The 22,087-nt window shown below is 38.2% G+C and overlaps 1 protein-coding gene across 3 annotated transcripts in view; it reads left to right on the top strand.

Annotated features, from left to right (window-relative positions):
• Positions 1 to 22,060, top strand: part of LOC103467608 (uncharacterized) — a 30,737-nt gene extending 8,677 nt beyond the window's left edge. For 2 of the 3 annotated variants that reach the window (XM_008414148.3, XM_017305770.2), the window contains 10 exons: positions 10,113 to 10,629; positions 11,803 to 11,962; positions 12,105 to 12,221; positions 12,314 to 12,421; positions 12,505 to 12,661; positions 13,014 to 13,620; positions 13,715 to 13,868; positions 13,966 to 14,055; positions 14,150 to 14,345; positions 14,988 to 22,060. In XM_008414148.3, the coding sequence (XP_008412370.1) occupies positions 10,113 to 10,629; positions 11,803 to 11,962; positions 12,105 to 12,221; positions 12,314 to 12,421; positions 12,505 to 12,661; positions 13,014 to 13,620; positions 13,715 to 13,868; positions 13,966 to 14,055; positions 14,150 to 14,345; positions 14,988 to 21,463 (8,582 nt within the window). In that variant the 3' untranslated portion in view covers positions 21,464 to 22,060. The remainder of the gene's footprint in view (positions 1 to 10,112; positions 10,630 to 11,802; positions 11,963 to 12,104; positions 12,222 to 12,313; positions 12,422 to 12,504; positions 12,662 to 13,013; positions 13,621 to 13,714; positions 13,869 to 13,965; positions 14,056 to 14,149; positions 14,346 to 14,987) is intronic. The other variant, XM_008414149.3, reaches the window with a different exon arrangement.
• Positions 22,061 to 22,087: the final 27 nt, after the last annotated feature.

Genomic DNA, 22,087 nt, shown 5'->3' with positions numbered 1-22,087 from the left:
GGGCAGCATTTCGTAGAAAGGGTTGTCTGCTGCCTTTAACTTATCCACCAGATGAGTCGGGGCCATTATTTCATGAAAGTGGTTGCTTGTTGCGTTTGAGATGTTTTCACTTTAGACATGATGGTCATATGACCAATACATGTACCTCCATTGAAGCCAGAAGTGGGCAGAATCACATCCATGTCCAGATCAAGTACCTTCCCTTTGGTTTGTATTGAATAGGCATTTAACATTTCAACTCGCAGCTCCCTCCGAGAAGGAGGATATGTCAACATGAACAAATCAACAGGGTCACGTTTAGTTTCTTTAATGAAATCTGTGGTGGGCCATAGGTCACAAACTCTGGAAAATTGGATGTGGCTGGTAATAGTGACTTTTTAAAAACCCAGTTTTTAAGGTTTTTTTTTATGTTTGTTGTTTTTTTTTGTTGCAAAGTCTCATTTTTATCTGGGCTTTTTCTTGTAGGGCATCAGTATCTTTTGGGCACCTTTTTCTGCTTGGCGCTCTAGAAGACTCACCATCACCACAGGTCATTTTCTGTTTTTTTATGGCCTTTTGGGGTATTATTGATCTCAGGGCATCTTTTTCTTGGTCATGTGGTCTCATTTATCACAGGGAACTTTCTTTCATTTGCCTTGATGCTGTGGGAGACTCACCAAGTAGTGGCGATGGTTTTCTTCCAACACAAAATGTTGCAGGAGTGGGAGATGAGGTACGGGGGCAACTGGGCGGATGGGATGTGAGTGGAGGAAGTTTGTGGGTAGGTCCAGACTCATCATATTAATATCATCATTATTATTCGGTTAGGTCACTTCTGCTTCACCATACAACAGTCTAGCAGGCAAACAGCCTGCTTCGGCTTGAAACGCTATCCGAGCAGTCGCTATAACCGTCACTTTCAGTTGCATCTTTTTTAACTTTAGAAATTATTGTAATGTAGCACACATAAATTTGGGGTTCTTTTAGGTGTAGAAGAGCTAAAACATCTGGTAGTTTTAAGCTGTGTGAAAAAAGCCAACGAAAGAAATAAAACAGCCAAACTCTTGGCACCTAGCATAGCGATGTGGTATGCTAGCGACAACAAATATCGCCATTCTTACATTTCTCTTCTTCTGCTCAAAAGATGCATGCAGACATAACATTTCATATTAATAGAAGATCTTTTAGAGAATATATGTACAAAACATTTCAGGTAAATCAGTTAATTAAAATATTTTACCCACTTCCTCTTGTACAAGTTTGTGGCGGACATTTACCGTCAACAGTAATCGGAAATATAAGGGTCTGACCATGTGATCATTCACGCTCGCTACATGAAGTTGATATTGATTAGAATAAAACACTTATTTTATTTTAACACCTCAATTATCTACACAAAACTAGAGCAACACTTTTTCCAGAGGTTTAAAAAAAAAAAAAAAAAGATGTAAGGCAACAATTGTTGCCGGTAGGATCCAAAGGGTTGGATGACTAATGGCAGCTTGTCAGTGTTTTTCTACTAAAAGCAAAACAAAAATGTAAAACTGCCGTTGTTAAGAACCTAAAAACGTATTTGTTTTGTTTTTGCTCAAGTATGAGTATATAAAAATAATGGATATATTTTACATAAGCATTCTGTTATTGTTTAATAATAGCAGGCATAATTGTTGCTTTTCTGCTTATATTATTAAAACACAAGGTCTTAGAATTAGACATATATCAAATTAATCACAGGAAAGATGTATCAATTTAATTTATTGCCTTTAAATGCTACCCATTGATTCTCTACTGTCAAGCAAACATTTTAACAAATTTTTTACAAGGACATGACAAATCTGATAAATTAAGTAATCTGGAAGAACTACATTGTTGTGACTATTTGCGATAGCATGTGCGTAATACTTTGTCAGATTCTGACAAAGTATTACGAGCGTTATATTAGTAGTGGTATAACGCTCTGGTTATACCATTGTGGTTATACCACTGTGACAAAGTTTAGCATGTAAAAGTTAAAAAATTCCATTTTCATGTATATAGTCACTGTGGCTTTATAAACAGACATGTTTCTGTTTTGTTCATTTCCCCATTGACTTTACTTACAGTCTTAGTTGGCTTTGCTCCGTCTCCTGACTGTGCTAAACCACGTTCTGCCGAGCAAAACGCAACGTCAAACCTGCAAGAAAAGCTTTTGTTGACCAGTAACTTGTATTATATCACTGACAGGGACAGGATGCATTGTCTGTACCAGGAAATGTTAAATATTAAAGAATTACTATAGACCATAATTATAGGTCAGTTATAAAAGAGCAAGAACAAATTTGTGGTTTGTGATTTTAATGTTTGTTTTTGGTAAATCATGACCTGTCTCATGTCAAGTTTAGGTCCATGTACTTCAGTCTAAACAATAAGTGCAATTAGTTTTCTTTTTAATTCACAGCATCTTGACTTATCTCATCACAAGCTGTAAAAAGGTTTTGAGGGTGATTTAGTTCAGTTGTACATACGCCTACATCTTCAGTCTCCATTATGTGCTGTGAAATTAACTAGTGTAGCTTGTAGATTTTCTGTGAATGACTTGAATGAGTTTTTCTGTCATTGTACTTTCTGAGGTATAAGCTGACACTTTGTTTTGCTTTTCCTCTGTGTAATTTGAGAAAATTAGGCCCGAATCAGTTGTAATGGGAAAAGCTTGACTGTTGTTGATGAGGGTCAGTGTTGGCAGCGTTTTGTTTATTTTGCAGAGCACATGTTCTAGAATGTGTTAAATTTAGATTGGTTGCATTGTAAAGTGTTTTACTTTACGTGCTTTCATGGCGTACATATCTTGAAATCAATGTTCCAAGCAATTTTTTGATAATTTAATCACTTCACAGCAGATGTCTAGATCAGCTGATGGTAACACACAAGCACCCTCTACTGGCCAAAAGAAAAACATCCATAGAGTAGACCAAATTTAATATTTGCAGTATTTCAAAATTTATAATATCTGTGTAAGAGAAGATTTTAAAAATTCGGACAACCTCTGTGGAGAAATGTATTATAAAAATATAATTTCATAGTAATGAAGTGTTTAAAAAAGTACTTTACATACTTAAAATAATTATCTTAAAAAATAGCTAGATTTGTGTGTTTGGAAGGTGAGAAAATGTGAATCAGAACAACCTAATATTAAAATGAAATTAACATTTCGTAAGATTGTAGTTAGCCATCTGTTTGATAGGGAATAGTTCTAGGTCCATAAGTTTGTCTGCAACAAACTTATGGACAAATCTTCAGCAGAAATGTCACCTCTATTCACAAATGAACCTCCTTTTTTACTCGCGCTGTTCCCTGAGCTGCCACACGTATGACTGTTTTGCACAACATGCAACTTTGCAGCAAAGGTTCAACATGTTTACACATTCAAACATAATCATGAGTGCACACTGCTAAATACTGAATAAAATTTTGTACCAAAATATTAATTGTAAAAATGAAAATTCACCATCAAATTCACATAAGCACCATCATATACCTTTGAATTATTTTAGAAATTGAAATGAGAAATTCATTGACATTCATCTTTCTTTTTCTTTTTTAAGGAAAAGTACAACAAACCTTTTCATTCATGCTTTTCATATTTTTTTCTTGGTGGCTTTCAAAGCTGTAAACTGAATCATTTTCACCAGATAGAGCTACTTTAGAACCATAGTAAATTATTATTTTACTGTTACCAAGTATTTTTTTTACAGTAATTAGTTTAAGCTTCATCAAAAATAGTCTGATATTTTATGGAGTACTATGGTTTAGGTAAACGGTAGCAGATTTTGTCCTTTTTTTAATGCAAACTAGTGACTATAGATGGCTTCATAGAGGATCTCCACAAGATCTTTATATCACCTATTTAAAAAGATGATGGTTACAGTTTCTGGGCTGTTTATTTGTTGCAACATTTGTAGCTGCAGAATTAAAACGCCAGATACCAGAAAATTGAGACGGATGTTCATACGTTCATAGGTTAAACAGGTCAGGCTATGTAGGCTTGGGACTTTTTAAAAACATGACACTGAAGACTGTTTCATTGTCCTGCTTGAACCCTGGTTTATAATGAACTTGGTCTTTGTTCTGAATAAGTAAAGAATTGGTCTTACAACCTGGTAGCCTTGATAATTTCTGACATTGTTTGAAACACGAATAACTGGCCCTAAACTACTCTGTCGCCCAAAACACATTCTGAAAATGTTTTGGTATAAATGGCCTTTTTTATGCCACTGCAGACACAAGGTAGCCACTCTTCTGCTCTGACTAGTTAGACAAGATACCTACAAGGACTTTTTAAATCAGAGACTGGAGTTGTCGGGACATATTTTGCAAAGGTTTAAACAATGTTTTCACACAGTTAACATGCTGCAAAAGTTTCATAAACATACCTTCTTGCATACTCGGAAGAAAAATGGTCATATTATCTTAAGTGACACATCTGGGTTAACATATGTTAACTACAACATTTTACTAGACTCTGACCACAGAGGCAAACAGGATTAGGTTTAGGCTAAAACCACTTTATTTAGTTTGCATGAATTTATTTGATTTTAACAGATAACAGGGATTCCTGTTGACATTTAGGACAGCTTTAAAACTAAACAACCTGGATAAAGTCTGAGACTCACCAAAGATGTCCAAGTCTACAGATGATATCAAAGTCACTTAAGATAATATGACCATTTTGTCCACAGCTTTTTGGGCAAAATTTGGAATCCTTTTAGGGATTAACTTTCACCAGACCTTCTGCTCAAATATCTCCTAAAATTTATTGAATGCATACTAAGTGTTACATGTTATGTTGCTGTCAAGACTTTCTTAAGAGTATACATTCTTTAGCTACAATCGTGTGTATAATAAACCATGAGTCTAATGTACCATACACCCATAATTATATTGATTGGAAATAAACGTTTAACAGCTAAGTTTTCTGACTTTGTACCATACACTTAAAAAACTACATGACATTGTTACCATTAATGATGCATCTTTCTTTGGATCAAGTCATGTAGCAAAATAAAAATACTACATAATTTTGTAATTTATATTCCTGAAACAATACCTGCACAAACCTGACTATGCAAATTAAGGCCTGAACATTCTCCAAAAGAACAGAGAAATTAGTTCAACTCAAGGCTACATAAATCATAATTATGAAGAAGTAAAGTGGAGAACTCCAAACACAAGAAAAAAATGTCCTGCCCAGAATGTGCATCAAGAACAGAAAGACGGCGTTTTGTTTTTGCAGCTTGGGAGAGAGGACACCTTTCTCTGTTCTTTCAGAGTATGTATTGGCTTTTAGTCTAAACAACAGAGCCTAAAGACTTTCATGAGCCGTTTAACTGGGTGATTGACAGGAAGTATGAATCTAACAAGATAAGAGTTGAAACACTTAAAAGGAGAACTCCTTCACTCCTTCATTTTACCTTCATTAAGGTAAAACATGTCTCTGTATAGCTTGATCAATTCAAAACAAAATGAGATGATTGTAAATGCAAAAATTCCAATTAGTTCAAGAATAAAAATATCAGGACAGAAAACATTACAAAAAACATTAACAAAGACAGAAAACATTACAAAGCAAAACAAAGACAAATACACCCCATAAATAGCAACTCAACAGGAGAAAACAAGGTTAGAGTTGGCTTATGAGTGGCTTTCATGGACTGATATTTGGTAATAAATCCTGAAAAAGCATAAGCCTGAAGAATTGATGGTGGAACATTTGATTTGTGTGATCCTAAAGAAACGCATAAAGAGGATTTCCTGAAGAAAATAACCACATTTCCAAAGTCACTGACGATTTATTTTTGGAAGGGATGTTCAGAAAAGACAACAGAAGAGAAAGAATGCCACACATATATACCGTTAATGCATATTATACAAACTTTTGCAATGATTTCTTATCTAGCATGATAATGACCCAAAACACATAGCATAGATAACAAGGGAGTGGCTTCAGGAGCAATTTCAGTCTTTGGAAAGACCCAAAAATGTCTTCACCTGCACTTCCAAACCACCTGACAGAGGTCAAGAAGGATATGCCGATAAGAAGTGGGAAATGCTAGAAAGATGTTTTTCCAAGCTTGCAGAGAAATAACCAGGAAGATGCACCAGGAAGGGGTGTAATTGGTTCCCAAAGTGCTAAAATAATTAATTTTTTTTAAAGAAATGCTGTACATGTTACTTGTTCTTAAGTCAAATGATCAAATTTGTTAGAGGCTCTACCAGGGGTGGGCAATCCTGGTCCTCGAGGGCCGGTGTCCTGTAACTCTTAGATGTCTCCTTGGCCCAACACACCTGGATCCAATAGCTGAATCACCTCCTAAGTGTAGTCAAATTCGTCAGAGTCCTACTAACGACCTCATTATTTGACTCAGGTGTGTTGAAGTAAAGACGCATCTAAAAGTTGCAGGAGACCGGCCCTCGAGGCCTGGAGTTGCCCACCCCTGCGTCTAGTCCTTCACTGGAGCTGGTGTTAGCCAGGTCTGATTCTGTCAAAGAACCGGTTTGATTCTCTGCCACCCAAGAGCCACGTCATAAACTTCTCATCTAGTTGATATTTGATCCTAGATGTCTTGTTTTTGTTGTTGTGGTGGATCACAGTGGATGATCTGAAAATACAAAACATATTATTTACCCCAGTTTCACAAACTGTTGCCTTAAGTTAACTACACGGTTTTATACAAAAAGGCAATGGTTGTGAATAGCACACAATCTTAATCAGCTAATGTTTCATACACACCAAAAATGCTGAAAAGAAGATTAAGCACAACTTAATAGGAAGTTTTATCAACACTACCTGTAGATAATAAGGGTAGCTTATAAGGCCCATTTACCTAAACTCTGCAAGTTTAGCTTGTGGTATTCTGCTAAACTGACATTTCATTATTGTGAAGTACTGTGCTGTTAAGGATTTATGTCTTAAATTTGACCAGTCAAAGATGATTGGTCAAATTCAAAACAGGTTAAAGGACCGGTTTGATTTTCTACAACCCTAAAGCCACCTCATAAACATGATGACTTTGAACCACTATGGTGTTTTTGATTGTCCGTTTGCCATTTGTCCGCCTCTTATGTCCTGATGAAAGTGATAGTTTCCTCTGGTCCACCATCAAACTGGGTTTTGTCAACATTTAAATTGTTTGGGGCCAGAGGTTTAACTTTTTCAGTGGAAACACAAAGAACTGGAACCGGTTTGGTGAAAATGGCCCTTTTGTCAGAAAACAGGATGAAGAACAAGGAACACAGGAAGAGCAGGAGTATATTTGGGATGTGCTTTAAAGCAAGTTTCAGTTATAAAACAATTTCCCAGGTTTTGAACATCTCCACATGCTATGTTACAGACATTATCAGAAAATGGAAAGTGTTTATCATAACTGTAAATCTAGCAAGACATGGCCATCTACCTAAGCTGTCAGGGTGTGGCATAGCACTGAACAGAGAAGAGACCAAACTGACTTTGGTAACATAGGAACTGTAGAGATCTGAATTTGTTGGGAGGAAAACTTCCAACAAATCCTGGCCCTTTTGGGAAAGTACCAAGAAAGGAAAAGGGTGTCTGGTTTGGTCACAGAAGACCAAAATTAACTTCACATTCAAAACAATGTACGTGGTGGAAAATCAACACAGGTGAAATGTGGTGGGGAGGATTTTCTGCAGACATAAAAACTGGGCAGAGCTGATGTGAAGATGGATGGAGCTAAATGCAGGGCAGTGCTGGAAGAAAACCTGTTGAGACTCAAGATTTGCTTACAGCAAGACAATGACCCTAAAACATGCAGACGGAGTAACAGTGGGACAGTTCAGATCAAAACATGTTCATGGTCTAGTTAAAGTCCAGACTTTTTAAGAAAACCATTAATCCAGTTCCTTGTATTTTGCAATTACATATTGCTTTGTTTTGGTTGATTCAAGAAAATCCCAATAAAAGGTATTAAAGCCTGTTGCTTTACCTATAGGCAATGTGCAACATTTCAAAGGGTATGGAAACCTTTGCATGTTTCTGTCTCTAAACTATCTGCTGTGAAGAGGGAGAATCGGTTTGTGTAATACTTAGATGATTTGTTCAGTACAGCAGAGGGGAACAGGGATTCAGAATGCTTTCTAAGCAACAGGGTATTGATCTCTGAATCGAGAGGTGCCAACATTTTTTGGACATTCGTTTAACCCAATTAAACATCTGTTTTTAGAGAGAGCTAATAATAATAATATATACTCTTTGTTTTGAAAGGTAGGGTTATAGATGATAATCTTATTTTAGTATTGATCTATGTCTGCAGTAGTTTGTCTTAACGATGCAAAAATCAAATAGTCAATGATAATGGGATTATCTCTGTGCATTAAATGCACAAAAATTTAGATCACCTTTTTTAGTGTGTAATCACATCAACATACATAATGATATTTGTATTTATAGCTCAAGAACAAACATAAAAAACATCAGTCAGCAAGCTGTTTTTTTTTGTGCAAAGTGTTTGTGCCACTTTTTAGTGTGTTACATCTACAAATAATCCTGTTTAACTTATCGAACAATGACACCAAATAATTAAGAAGTGCTTTTCTTTGTTATATTTCTGTTGGGCAGAAGAAATCAGCTACACAGACACCATGGATGTAAATATTCTCAGAAAGATGCTTCATCTCTCAAATACATTAAACATTATCTCAGTGTGACTGCAGTTCACAAATTACATTTTGATGCCATTAAATTGGCTCCATTGGGCGTAAATATTACAAATGCAAAGAAATAAATTGCCAACGGTGAAGGACTGATCCTGTTTCAGTGAACCTTTTGTAAACATATTTACTGAATAAATCTGAGGAGCAACATAAGAGTTTTAGGCAGAGTAACTGCATATTAAAGTGATAAAAAAAATAATTTTATGGTGTGAATTTATGAATGATCTGATCTTTACCAATTCTAAGGTGAAGTTTACAAAACAGATACCACTGATGTCTTCATTCATTAAACAGAAATGAAAGAAAAATGTAGAAGTTTGCAAATACTAAGTACCCCCTTAAATTGTGGATATGTGCAAAAACATAAAAACCCTGTCAAGTAGTACAGTTTTTAAAATATTCACAAATTTATTGTTTTCTGTTCAAAGAGTTAATTTAGTTGCAAATTTTATTGCAGGTACTGAAAATGAAAAGTAATTAGAAAAACATTGAAAAAAAAAAAAACAAGTTAAAACATCGCTAAACTGTTTAGCATGAATTGAAAAGTACACTTTTTCAAAGAGCCTTGAAATATAAGCAAAATGGCAAAAAGGTCAACTGAAAAATGTCAGTATAGGGAAAACATTTCAAGAAATATATCCATTGTTCCTGCTAATTCATAAGGTTTTTTTATTATTATTTATTCAGCAGTGAATATTAATTTACTCTTTATTCTCTAACAAAATGTTTTCTCTGTAAAGTTCACATCATCAGAAACTATTCTCCATCTAGTCTTTGTGTCTTCACAGTGGCATCTAATTAGATTTATTTATTGGCTTATTTTGATTTTAAGTTTAATTTATATATTTACATTATTGTAGTTTTTTAAGAGTATTTGCTCATATTTTATTTGGTGCAGCTTTTACTTGTGAAATACTACCTGGCTGAAGATCTTAACATAAATCATGCAAACAGATAAGCTCATTCAATGATATAACTTATTTAGTTATATAATTTCAGTCTGATATTTTTTTTCTTGGCTACATAACAGCAGAAATTACCTCCCAAGAGTTACTGCATTGAAACTAAACCTGATTCTCTTGTACACACCAGTCCAGAAATAATAAAAGGAAAGTTGTATACACAAATGCAAGTAAAAAAAAGTTTGTCTTCTAGATAGAAAATAGTTTTTTTTTTACCAACATCTGGGAGCTCTGATTCCTTCTCCTGACCATAATTCATATTCTGGTTCCTTCATACGTGTGAAGCGCTGGAATTAGAAAACAAAATTATGTTCACTTCATGTGCATCTTAATAAAACATTCATGTATACAGAATAAATATACTATAGAAAACTAGAAAGATTAATAAGTATTAATCAGTGACTAATTTGTGCATGATTTTCTCATATTTATAAAAGGCCACATTTTTCTTTTGTCCTCATTTTTTAGCAGCTGATGAGACCAGTGACAAGCCAGAGCCTGACGCTGAGGTCATATCTCTTCCGAAACAATGTCCAGAGGAGCCCACAGCAGACACTCCTCTACTCCCCCAGCCTGTAGCCGAGGAACCCCCATTACAGAGTCCGACCCAGGAAAAAGAACCTGAAAGTACTGATGTGTCCGATCAGCAAAAAGCTGCAGAAGGTGTCTCACCGCCACCAACATCTGAGAAATCTGACCAACCTGCTGCCACACAAGCTCTGCCCATTTCAGCTGCTCAACATCTAGAGATGGGCGCCCTGATCGTCAAAAAGACGACGTATGTTATACCAAAGAAACAGCCCGTACCTCAGGCTTCATGCAGCCAGCCGTCCCAGAAACCGTCCGCAGTTCCAGCTCTGCTGAGCGAAACTCGAAATCTGCTGGTGCCTCCAGCACCCAGCGCTCCGTCCTCCAGACCCTCTCAGCCCAATAACCAGGTCCGACAGAGCATCCAGCGCTCCCTTACCGCAATCTTGTTCAAGAGGTGAGATCCACCATAGAGACTCGCATTAAAGCCTCTGAAGCATATAATTGACTAATTTCATTTTAATGAATGTATTTTATAATGAAATTAGGTGAATATGACTTTAATAAAACAAGCTTTGCTGTTGTAAAGAAGATGGAGCCAAAATTAGAAAATCATGCAAAACTATATTTCAGTGATGAAACTCACCAATCCAAATCTTGTGAATCTTCCCCATTGCTCCTTAGTGGGCGGCGCTTCAGTATTCTCTCAAAGCTGTGCATTCTTTTCATTACTACACTTTTTCCTTCCACCCAATTTTCCAGTAATATAGCTGGATTATGTTTTTTCATTTGTTGGTTGTAGGTAATATTTTAAATAAAAAAAGGATTGGGGTTTTCATTAGCAATAATTAAGACTAGTACAAAAAAATTGAAATGTATTGATATTATTATTTCTTGATACACCTGTGGTTATTCCCACTATTGGTGGCTGTAGAACCACTAAAATATTATTTATGTCAGTTTTTTACACAGTGCTTCTGTCTTTTAGCGTTATTTTATTTTATTTTTTTTAACCATATGTGTAAGAAACTTTTGATCATATCAAGTTTACCCAATTTAGCTGGATTATTAGAAACAAAGGCCATTTTCATTATGTCCTTTTAAACCTCTTCAGTACCATGGCCAAGATGAGAAAAAATAAATCACAGAATAAAGTCATAAAATTATAATTAATGTTGAGCATCTTGTGAAGTTGTACCTTTGTATGGGTTTTACCAATAAGAAAATACTTAATCCTTTTACACATCAGCATCAATTTGCTATCAGTAGCAGAAACGATTGTTTCGAAGAAAGAACCCCACAGTTTTGGTTTCTGGTCACATCAGATCTTTAACTATCCAAGCTTTTTTATCATTAAAATATTTTTTCCCCTCTTAATTTTATGACTTTCTTCTGTAGATATTGCATCTTTTTCTGCAACTATTATGACTTAATTCTTGAAAAAAAAAATAAAAAATTCTCATAGCTTGGCTCTAATATTCGGTTAAACATCAAAAAGTGATACATAATACGTTACTGACATGATTTGTATTGGTGACCAAGAAAATTCATCATTTTCGTCTGGATCTCAAGAATAACATTTCCATGTTGGTGTGTAAAATGATTGGAGATATATTTTTTCTTTCTGTAGGGTAAGTGACTGTGAAGATCTGGAGATGCCTGAGAGCGAAGTTGTAAAACTTGTTGCTGGCATTGAGAAGGAAATGTTTGACATATTCCGCAATACAGACAGCAAATACATGAACAAGTATAGAACTATAATGTTCAACATAAAAGATCCAAGAAATAAGGTTGGTTGACATCTTAGTGAGCTTTATTTTCATATTATTATTTTTCTCACCTCTCAATGTTCAAATCTGATTCTTCATATTGCAGATGGAATCTTTTTTTTCCATTGTGAAATCAAAAGTTGCCTTTTTTACTGTTTTCCAGGGCTTGTTGTATCGGGTTGTAAATGGAGAAATCGGCCCTTTCAGACTGGTCAGAATGACCCAAAAGGATATGCAGGCTACTAAAGCCCCTGAGCCAACTACTAAGGAAACGACTCAGGTAAAGAATATCTAAAAACAAAAAGGGATTTTAATGAATTATATAAAACAAATGAAAAAGATTGAGTGCTTTGACTGTTTTTCATTGTAAAGGTTAAAGTTGAAGCTGCTAAGGGGACAAATATCCCGAAACCTGAAGCCGTGAAGATCGATCTGCCCAGTTTGAATCCTCCTAGACCCGAAAGAAAGCCAGAGAGCATGGTCTGTACTATTGTCACTGCTGGTGGAACCTTTTAATGTTTATTATACTTATTTTGTATTTTTATTTTACCTTTGACTCTAAGGATCAGAAGAAAGTTCTTCCCTCTCAACCTTCCAAATCTAGAGTTATTCAACTAAGCAAGAACAAAAAGATGCCAGATATACTTTCCTGCATGCTTAAGGATACAACATCAGAACACAAGGCTCACCTCTTTGACTTGAAATGCAAAATATGCACAGGTAAATACAAAATATGATTTTATTAACTGATTCAACTACTATTATACATTAAAAGTTGATGAGCTTCATGTTTGCTCTGTGACTTTAGTTGTAGCGATAGAAGCTGTTTTGTATTTTTGCACTGCTTAGTTTTTTACACAGAGATGGAGAAGAAAATCAGATCATATTTGATCATGAGATGTGTAGACAAACTATCTAAACTTGATTATGTGCATTTAAAATAACTTTTGAGTGACTGAAAATATTATCTATGTAATCTAAATAATACTTAGAATGTATCATTACCTAAAACAAGTACATAAAGCCAGCTTAAAATGTATTGGTTAAAACAATTTTGTATTCATTCTCAAAGGCCAGATGCAAGCTGCTGAAGGTGAAGAACCTGCTAAGAAAAAGTTAAAGGTCTCTACATCAAGAGACAAGACTGATAAGATATCTTGGAAGAAACCTGGGGGAGACGAGTCTCCTCTGTTGGCACCACCTGACACACCTGAAATGGAGTCTCCTACATCTTTACTGATGGAGCCATCGTCCCATACTGACATCGATTCTCCAAAATTGACAATTGTTGAATCTCCTGCTTCCCCGATGATGGATTCTCCTGCCTCTCCAGCATTAGAGTCTCCTGCTTCCCCCACCATGGAGTCTCCCGCTTCTCCAACTCCGGAGGGATCCACAGTGCCTGCACCAAAGAGATCATACACACCAGTTGTGATTCCCACTGTCTCCACTGTAACCATTACAAGACGTGACCCCCGAACTGCAGCAAACAGGTTTACTTCTTCCTCAGGTGGCAACTCTGGCCTTAGTAACATTGTTTCCAAACAAGCAGCTCCTTACGCTGCTATAAAAGGTAGCCTGGCACCGAGCTCAGTACCACCACCAAAAGCATTACCCAAATCAATCTTAATGAAGCCATCCTCCTCTGCTGACCCAAGACTTAGTGGTGCATCCTCCAGGTACTTAAAGAGTTTCAATTCTAAATCTGATTTTAGTCTTTTTGGGAAGAAATATGGAGATGTAAGTTGTATTCTGCCATTTCTTGTGTTTCAGAGCCACAGTCTCTCAGACCCCAACAGCTGGTGATACTACACAGTTCCTAGCTAAGCAGGGCATACTGTGGAAAGGCTTTGTAAACATGCTCACGGTGGCCAAGTTTGTGACGAAGGGATATCTGGTTTCAGGACCTGCTGAAAATATTAAAGCGGTATAGTGATGCACAATGGTGCTTAATGCTAACTGAGCACATCTGCCTCTTTCATAGAGGAAATCATTGTAAAACTACTTTTTTGTGTGTTGTGCAGGATTTGCCTGATACCATACAAATCGGGGGGAGAATCTTACCTGAGACTGTGTGGGATTATGTTGTAAAACTGAAAACCTCGGTTACAAAGGCAAGCAAGATGTTTTTCATATTTATGCCTCCACCTTGCGAGATAGTGTGGAGGGTGTATCAGTAATTTTTTCTCATTCTTCTGTTTTGCTTAGGAGTTGTGTGTGATCCGGTTTCACCCTGCAACAGAGGAGGAAGAGGTAGCCTACGTGTCCCTGTTTTCCTACTTCAGCAGCAGAGGCCGTTTTGGTGTCGTTGCCAACATAAGCCGTTCCATCAAAGATGTATATCTTGTCCCTCTTGGCGCAAATGAGTCGATCCCATCCATACTACAACCTTTTGAAGGTCCAGGTATGAAAATGTTTGACTTTTATGTTTTATCATGCTAACATTGTGTTAAGTGGCGTTTAACTTCACCCTATCTTTAAAAGTTCTTTTATTTAAATTTTATTTCCACTAAAAATGCACTGATCAGGCTTTCTCTGACCAATTCAGATTTTTGCTGCTGATTGAATTTTGATAACATTTGATTTTTCTTTCTACATGATATATAAATAAGAAAAAAGTGCAACAGGTTTGTTAATTGAGATAGGAGTTTAGAATCCAACAGAAGATCAAAGAAATATGAGTTTCCCTAACCTCCTTTAATTTTTACTGATGAATTTGATTCTCTTAATCACAAAAAGTAGTGAGAGTTTTTAGTTTTAAAGTACAAAAAAATCAGATTTTTCTGACCCGCTAATCACTCATTAGGACCAATAAAGGGAAAATTTTACAATTCATAGGTACATCTTCTGAGTTTATATTTGCATAGAAAAGTACCTGTTTTTTATGTAGCCTAAATTCAGCTAAAGTGTTGATATGCTCACAGAAACTTGTTAGAAAGGTCAACGTTTTTGTTTTTAATAAGGAATATTTCAGAGCTTTTATGTTGTATTTAAGTAAAATTACTTTGGAGTACTTTGTTTAATTTATTTTGTTTATTTTTTTCAGGCCTTGAAAAGAACAGACCCAATCTTCTTTTGGGTCTGGCAATTGTCCAGAAGTTAAAGCGTCCAGGAAGCTTGCCTCAGGAAATTGAAGAGAAGAAACCCAAAGTTAACATGTCCAAAGACCCTATGTGGATTCCAAAACCACCAGTCCTCTATGGTTCTGACAAGTTGGACATGTTCAAACCATATGATCCAGAGACTCCTGCTACTTCCTCCCCTCCTGGTTCGCCGTCGGATTCTTCCTCTTCTGGCTCAATTACCATACCTTCCCTCTTAAGTTCCATTAGATCAACTCCTTCAGTCTCATCCATTGCTACCACTGAGTCCACATCTGTTAGCAACTCAGTTAAGAATGTTACACCATCATCCAGCAATAATAACCCATTGCAGACTATTTTGAAGACATTGTTTGGGGGAAAGGAGTTGGACCCAACAACCTCCTCTGACGGGAGTTCCCCCAAAGCAACAGAAAGTTCCAAGAAGAGACCGGTGTTCCCTAAAGTGTCTGGACCTATGGTTGATCCAATAGTTCAGCAGTATGGACAGAAATCAAAAGTCAAACGGGTCGAACAGGAAGAAGAAAAGGAAGATGACTTTGACAGGCCCTATGACCCTGAAGAGGAATATGATCCTGCAAAGGGATACAAAATTTTTACTCCACAAATCACAGACAGTAATAAGACTGATGACTCTGCATTATCAGGCTTGGTGGAAGACGATGTGGCCTATGATCCAGAAGATGAAACTATCTTTGAAGTATTTCAAAGTGATGCTGTCGTAACAAAGCTCCCCATTCCAGCCCAAAATGCAGAGACGCCAACATTACCAACACCAGTTTCTGATTCCACTCCAGCTACACTTAAATCTAACCCAACTTCTGTAGTGTCAACTTTTCATACAGGCGCTGTAGTTGTCTCAGCTGCAACACTGAGTGAACAGCAGCGGATGCTTGAGGAACTTAATAAGCAAATTGAAGAGCAAAAGCGACAGCTAAAAGAGCAGGAAGAGGTGCTGCGTAAACAGAGAGAAGCTGTGGGTATGTTTATGGCTCACTTTTCTGTTTCTGATACATTGATGTCTCCTCCCACAAAATCTTTGCCACTTGGTCAGCTGTCAGCTGTGCAGAGTGATGTAATACCAACAGACCCAAAGCCTGCAGATAAATCTGAAAAGGTCCACAACAATACAGTGATGGAGGATAATTCTGCTGTAAAGTCAGAAACTGTTAAGCTAGAACATACAAATGTCAGTGATAATTTAAAAGATACCACAACTACACTGACAGAACAAATGGGAACAAAAGAAAATGCAAAGGAATGCGAGAAATATTCATCTGCTGGAGAGATAGAAGACTCTGATGTGGCTTATGACCCTGAAGATGAGTCACTTTTTGATGAAATCCAAGATGATGTATTTAAGGGAGGGAGTACAAAGACTAACGATGGTTCATCAAGGACTGGGGATAGTGTTGGGAATAAAGGCAATTCTCCAAATACACACCACAGCAGAAGGAGAAGGTCATCACCTAAAAGACGGAGTCGCCGAGAAAGGGACCGCAGAAGCCCTTCAAGAAGGTCACAGAGGCGTTCTCGGTCACATTCTAGGAGACATAGAGACAAGGATAGACACAGAAGTGAAAGAGAGAGGTCAAGGCATAGAACCAGAGATCCATCTGATTATCCAGGACACCATCGAAAAGACCATGCTGCTAGCAGACATTCTCATGGGCTGAGAAGGTCCTCATCTTCACCAAGAAGAAAACAGTCTGCCTCTCTTTCACCAAAACGCCACAGGGGAGTTCCTTTACAAGTCATTGATAAAACAAAGCATAGGAGTGGTCCATGCAATCCTTCTGAAACTTTAAAGACATCCATAGAATCAACACCACCAGTTGGAATTAAAAATGAGCCAAATGAACTTAAGCTTGAGTGTAATCTGGTTGAGAACCCTGTTACACACTCAGTTGCACTTATTCAAAATGTGAAGACTGAGATTTTAGAACCGTCAATCAGTCAGTGTGATAATCAAATGAACAGTTCTAGTCAAGAAAACAAACTGTCTCTGCAGGAAACATGGCTTCAAGACAAAATTGAAAGCAAAATTCCTCTGAGAGAAATTGATCCACCTCTTCGAGATTCTCCTGAAAGTCCAGATCCAGAACCACAGTTTTCAAAACCTTTCAGCACTGAGAGCGTTGACTCTGCTAGAACTGCAGATTCTGAGGAGCAAAACAGTGCTTCAGCACCATTTCTTAAAGATGAAAATGACTCTGTGGTAGTTAGTCGTCAAACAACTTCCAGTCTACAAAAAGGACCAAATATCCAGGACTCAGGGCCAGAAAGGGATGCTGTTTTACATGTTCTACCTGGTCCAAGTTTTCTAAGCACTGGAAATCCAACAGCAAATATAAAAGATTATGAACACAGTGTGCCCCAAACAGATCTAGTGGACAAGAAAATTGGCTTTACAGGGCCTGATAGAAAAGGGCTTGACATGCAGCATATAATGAGAAATGCTTTGGGACCTGTTCCAAGCACTCAGAACACTCATGCAGATGGTTCAGAGAGACGTGTAATGCAACAAGCAACATGTCTTCAGGGCTCAATGTTAAATTTGATAAAAAATCATTACCCCAATGTAACTGATTCACAGACTGTCCCAAGAGTTTCCCCAGGTAAAAAGCAAGGAACAGAAAGCTCTTCTTTCCAAGTCATTAACCAAGGCATAACTCCTCCTGGAGTGATGCAAAGTGCATCAAATTCTGAAATTCCAGTATTAAGAACACAAATTGAGACCCAAAATCAATTTGTTAGAAGCCAGTTGTCAGACAGATCTCTGCTTGGGTCAAATGATTCTATCTCAGCTGTTCAACATCGTAATCCAAATATTAATGACCAAAATGTCGGTTATTACAGAGAACCTTTGCCTTTTTTGAAAACAGATGCGTTAAGATCACAGCCAAAGGACGCAGACAGCAAGTCAGACATTATGAAAATAGACACATCATTTGGGAGTCCACAGTTTGAAGGAAGGATTTCACATCCTGGTACTTTGGGTTCTCATATTAGAATGGTTAATAAAACAGGTCACAACCCATCTTTTTTTGGATTCAGAGGAGATCAGACACATTCAAAACATACTGAAAGTCTTTCCTTTGGTGAAAGAGGACTTGGGAAAAGGGAATCTCAACCCATTAAAGGAGATTCAGACTTCAGTGATGGTCTAGAATGTGGAGACAAGCTGGATATTTCAAATCCAGACTGGAGAGGTCCAGGGTCATTTCAGATAAGTCAAAATAAGGGCCTTGGTCCACCTGAAAGACCTTTATGTTCAAATCCCCCACAGTCAGACAGTGGAGATGCTCAAAAAGGACTAAATAGGGAGTCAACAGAGCCGGTCAGAATAGGAACATTTACACAAAATGATTGGAGTACCCATCAGTTTGGTGAAAGAGTGACAAATTTAGAGAGTCAGGGACCTTGCAAAATAGGCACTCAAAACTTTCAGTATGGACAAAGAAATAAAGAACGAAGTCCAGACAGACAAACTTTCAAGCATGATTTTAGGGGACCAAGAGGGACAGATTTTGTAGGACCTAGAACTGAAATAAGAAATCCTGAGTTGCACTTCGCAAGAAATGACACTAGACAACCTGTGTGTTCAGATATGATGGGAAAATGGTCAGAAAATAAAGGCCCTGACATTGAAGCCTCAATGCATGGTAGGAGAGAACCAGTGGATCCAGATTTTAAGATACATGAACCTGAATGGATAGGTCCTAGGAGTGAAAACTCTATGCATGACAATAGAGGACCAGGGCGTTCAGATCTCGTGGGACAAAGACTTGAACAAAGAAACTGGCCTGAAAGGAGACAAGATGCCCCTGGTCCAGGGATTGATCAAAGGGGTCCACATATGGAGGATCCTGGGAATGAATGGAGAGGAGGAGGAGGAGTTCCAAATTTCAGAGGAGGGCCTGAAACAAGAGGCTTGTCTATGGAGCAACACAGGTCTGAAAATCGAGAATTTAGAGGACCAGGTTACAATAAAGGAAGTCATCCTATTGAAAATACTGGTCCCCCGGGTAGAGGAGGAAGAGGTCCAGTTTTCCGAGGGCCAGGTCCCGAAGGCAGATACTTAACTGCGCAAAGACCTGGGCCAGACAAAATATCTGAACGTCCAAATTTTATTGAGCAAGGGTTTGATAATACAAATGCCAGGAGAATGACGGGAGGTCCAGATTTCAGTAGGCCTGTAAATGAAATGAGGAGTCCTGCTACGGATAGCCAAAATTCTGACAGGAGAGGATCACAAGAACCAGAAAACTGGGGACCAGGATCTGAAAGAAAAGGAACATATTTGGGGCGTGCTGGGCCTGATGGCATAGAACAAGGACAAGCAAGAATTCTCCCAGGTTTAGAAGGTCCTAAACCTGTACAAGGAGGACCACACTTCAGGGGAAATGTAACAGAAGGTGCGTGTCTAAATTCGGAAGGCTCAGAACACAGGGGGAGAAGTCCAAATCTCAGAGGTTCTAATTCAGACATGGTGGGTTCAGAATTAAATAGAACAGGATCAGGGGTTCCAAGAACAGGGAGAATAGGTCCTCCAGTTGAATGTACCAAAGGCCCAAACATAAGAGACCCGCGGCCAGAAAGAGTGACTCCAAATGTGAAACAAGCAAACAGAAGCCCTCCAAGAGACTCACAATTCAGGTGTCCTGAGCAAGGAAGAACATTTTCAAATATGGAGGGTCTGCAGCCTAATAGGAACATGGCACACCCTGAAGAAGTGGAACATAACAGAAATGTTGTGGGAGGCCCTGGATCCACAGGGGTGGGTCCAAGATTTTGTAGGAGACCAGATTATGAGGGCCCAGTCCCTGATGAACAAAATCCAAGGGGCCCAAGCTTTAGAGAACCCATGACTGTGAGACCACGTCCAGGCATGGATGACCGAAGACCTGACTGGAGTGAATCAAGTGATTGTAGAGGTCGAGGCGCCAGGGAGGAAAGAGCAAATACAGAGGATCTTGGATATGACAGACAAAATGACTGGGGGGAGGCTGAACCTGTTCAAGAATTTCCTGATTTTGAGGACTTAGAATCTGATAGGAGAGGTCAAAATTTTAGACCTTCAAGGCTAATGAGAAGAAGCATCAGAAGACCGGGACCAAATGCCCGTGGCTTTGCACCGAGTCGGAGGGGTGGTCCCTTTGAAGGGAAATGGTTAGACAGACGAGGGCCAAGATTTGAAGAGTTGGAGGGAGGTGAATCTTCTGGAGATATTTGGGACAACAGTGGTGACAGAGGTTTAGAGACTTTCCAAGATCATCCTGATGAACAAGGTGAAGGCCATAGTTTCCATGATAATCATAGTGAATGGACACAGGATGGAGAAAATGTGCAGTTTTCTGTTTCTGGAGATGACTGGGATGGGCCTGATTCTAGGCATCCAAGGTCTGTTCGTGAGAACCCAGACATGGATTGTCCTGGCCCTAATAGAGAAAGAGAAGAACATGAATGGACTGAGCCTGATAGAGAAGATTCTGGGGCATTTTTCAGAGGGAGAGGGGGTCCAGGCAATAGAAGACAAAGCTGGGGTAGAGTCCGAGGTAGAGGACGAGGATCAGTTCAGCAAAGACATGCAAGCATGGATGATAATTGGAGACATCAGGACTTTGAGGGGGATAGGAGAGGCCATGATCGTGGGACGCCCTGGCCTCAAAGGGGAGCCAAACATCCAAACAGGAGACCATTTGAGATGGAGGCTCCAGGAGGTCCAGATTTAAGATACCCAGAAACTTCCTACAGAAACTTCAATGATGACGGTCCCGAGTCAGATAGGAGAGTTTCAGATTTTGGGGAATCCAGTTCTGAAAGGCGTAGTGCAGACATTGATGCAGGAGCAGACCCTGAAGGATTTGAGCATAACTTTAGGAGAGTAAGAAGGGGTCCAATAATGAGACAAGGGCCTAGCAGTGCAGAACGTAGGGGGGCATCACCCAATAATTCAGATTTTAGATCTGGTAGATGGGATTCAAAGTCAGAGTTTCCTGAATCTAATAGAAGAGATGTAGATAGGAGGGAAAGGGAACAAAGACATCCAGGTCAAACAACTAGCAGGGGGAGAAGAGGTCCTCATCAAGGTGACCATGGCCCTCATGAAGGACCTCCAGCACCTTTCAATAGGCCTTTAGGTCCCGGTCCAAACAGAGAAGGACATTCATTCCATGACTTTGACAGCCCACAAAATCAACAAGCTGTGCAACCTCAAAGACACAGAGCTGCCTTACTTCCCACTCCTGATGGCCCGGTTTCAGATCCTGTGATGAAAAGTCGTGATGCCTCCTCTATGAAAGCACCACAGTTTGGCTCCCCATTCAATAGGAACAGGGGAACAAGTAGAGGCAGAGCAATGGATAATTGGTTCAGAGGGCGTGCAAGAGGGCCAGGACGAGGACCTCCTGCTCGTTAAAGAAATGTAGGGTAAGAAGATTGAATGGCGTTAAATTACTAAAACAGAGGTTTAACACGGCAAAGTTTTAATAAGAAATAAACAAAATATGGACAGTCTTGGATCTTAAAACCATATTGATCTAATATTGAGACTTGCAAATATCTCAAAGTATGTATGTTTTCTTTAGGATTCCAAGGCTACAAGACACTTTAATATTGCTTCCTGAAATGTATGGTTTTGTAAAGGCAGTTTTCATTTATATTACAACTTGACCCACAGGCAAGCCCATTGGTAAAATCTGTAACGGTTAACTGATACAGAAATGCTGAGTTTTTGTGTTAATTATGTTCGACTTTGTTTCCAGTCATAGTAGTTGTTTGATTATGACCTACACCTTGTAAATTGTTGTATATTATACTACCTAGGGGCATTTCTGGAAGGAAATAGTTTGAAAAGCTTTGTACAAAAGTAGTTTTTTTTTTTGTTGTTTTTGTTTTTAAGAGTCGTAACATCACCACATTACGTTGTCTTTGTTACATTTTTATGCTCATAAAAGTGTAACTTGTTTCAGTGTTCTTTTAGAATGCTACAAGTCAATAAAGAGTCATTTTAAAAACTTGTAAAAAATGTAACTTGTCAGTG

Source organism: Poecilia reticulata, chromosome 7, assembly GCF_904066995.2.
Source record: "Poecilia reticulata chromosome 7, P_reticulata-male-v2, whole genome shotgun sequence".
Lineage (NCBI taxonomy): Eukaryota > Metazoa > Chordata > Actinopteri > Cyprinodontiformes > Poeciliidae > Poecilia > Poecilia reticulata.
The sequence above is the reverse complement of the archived record's forward strand: the minus strand, read 5'-3'. Positions and strand labels throughout refer to the sequence as shown.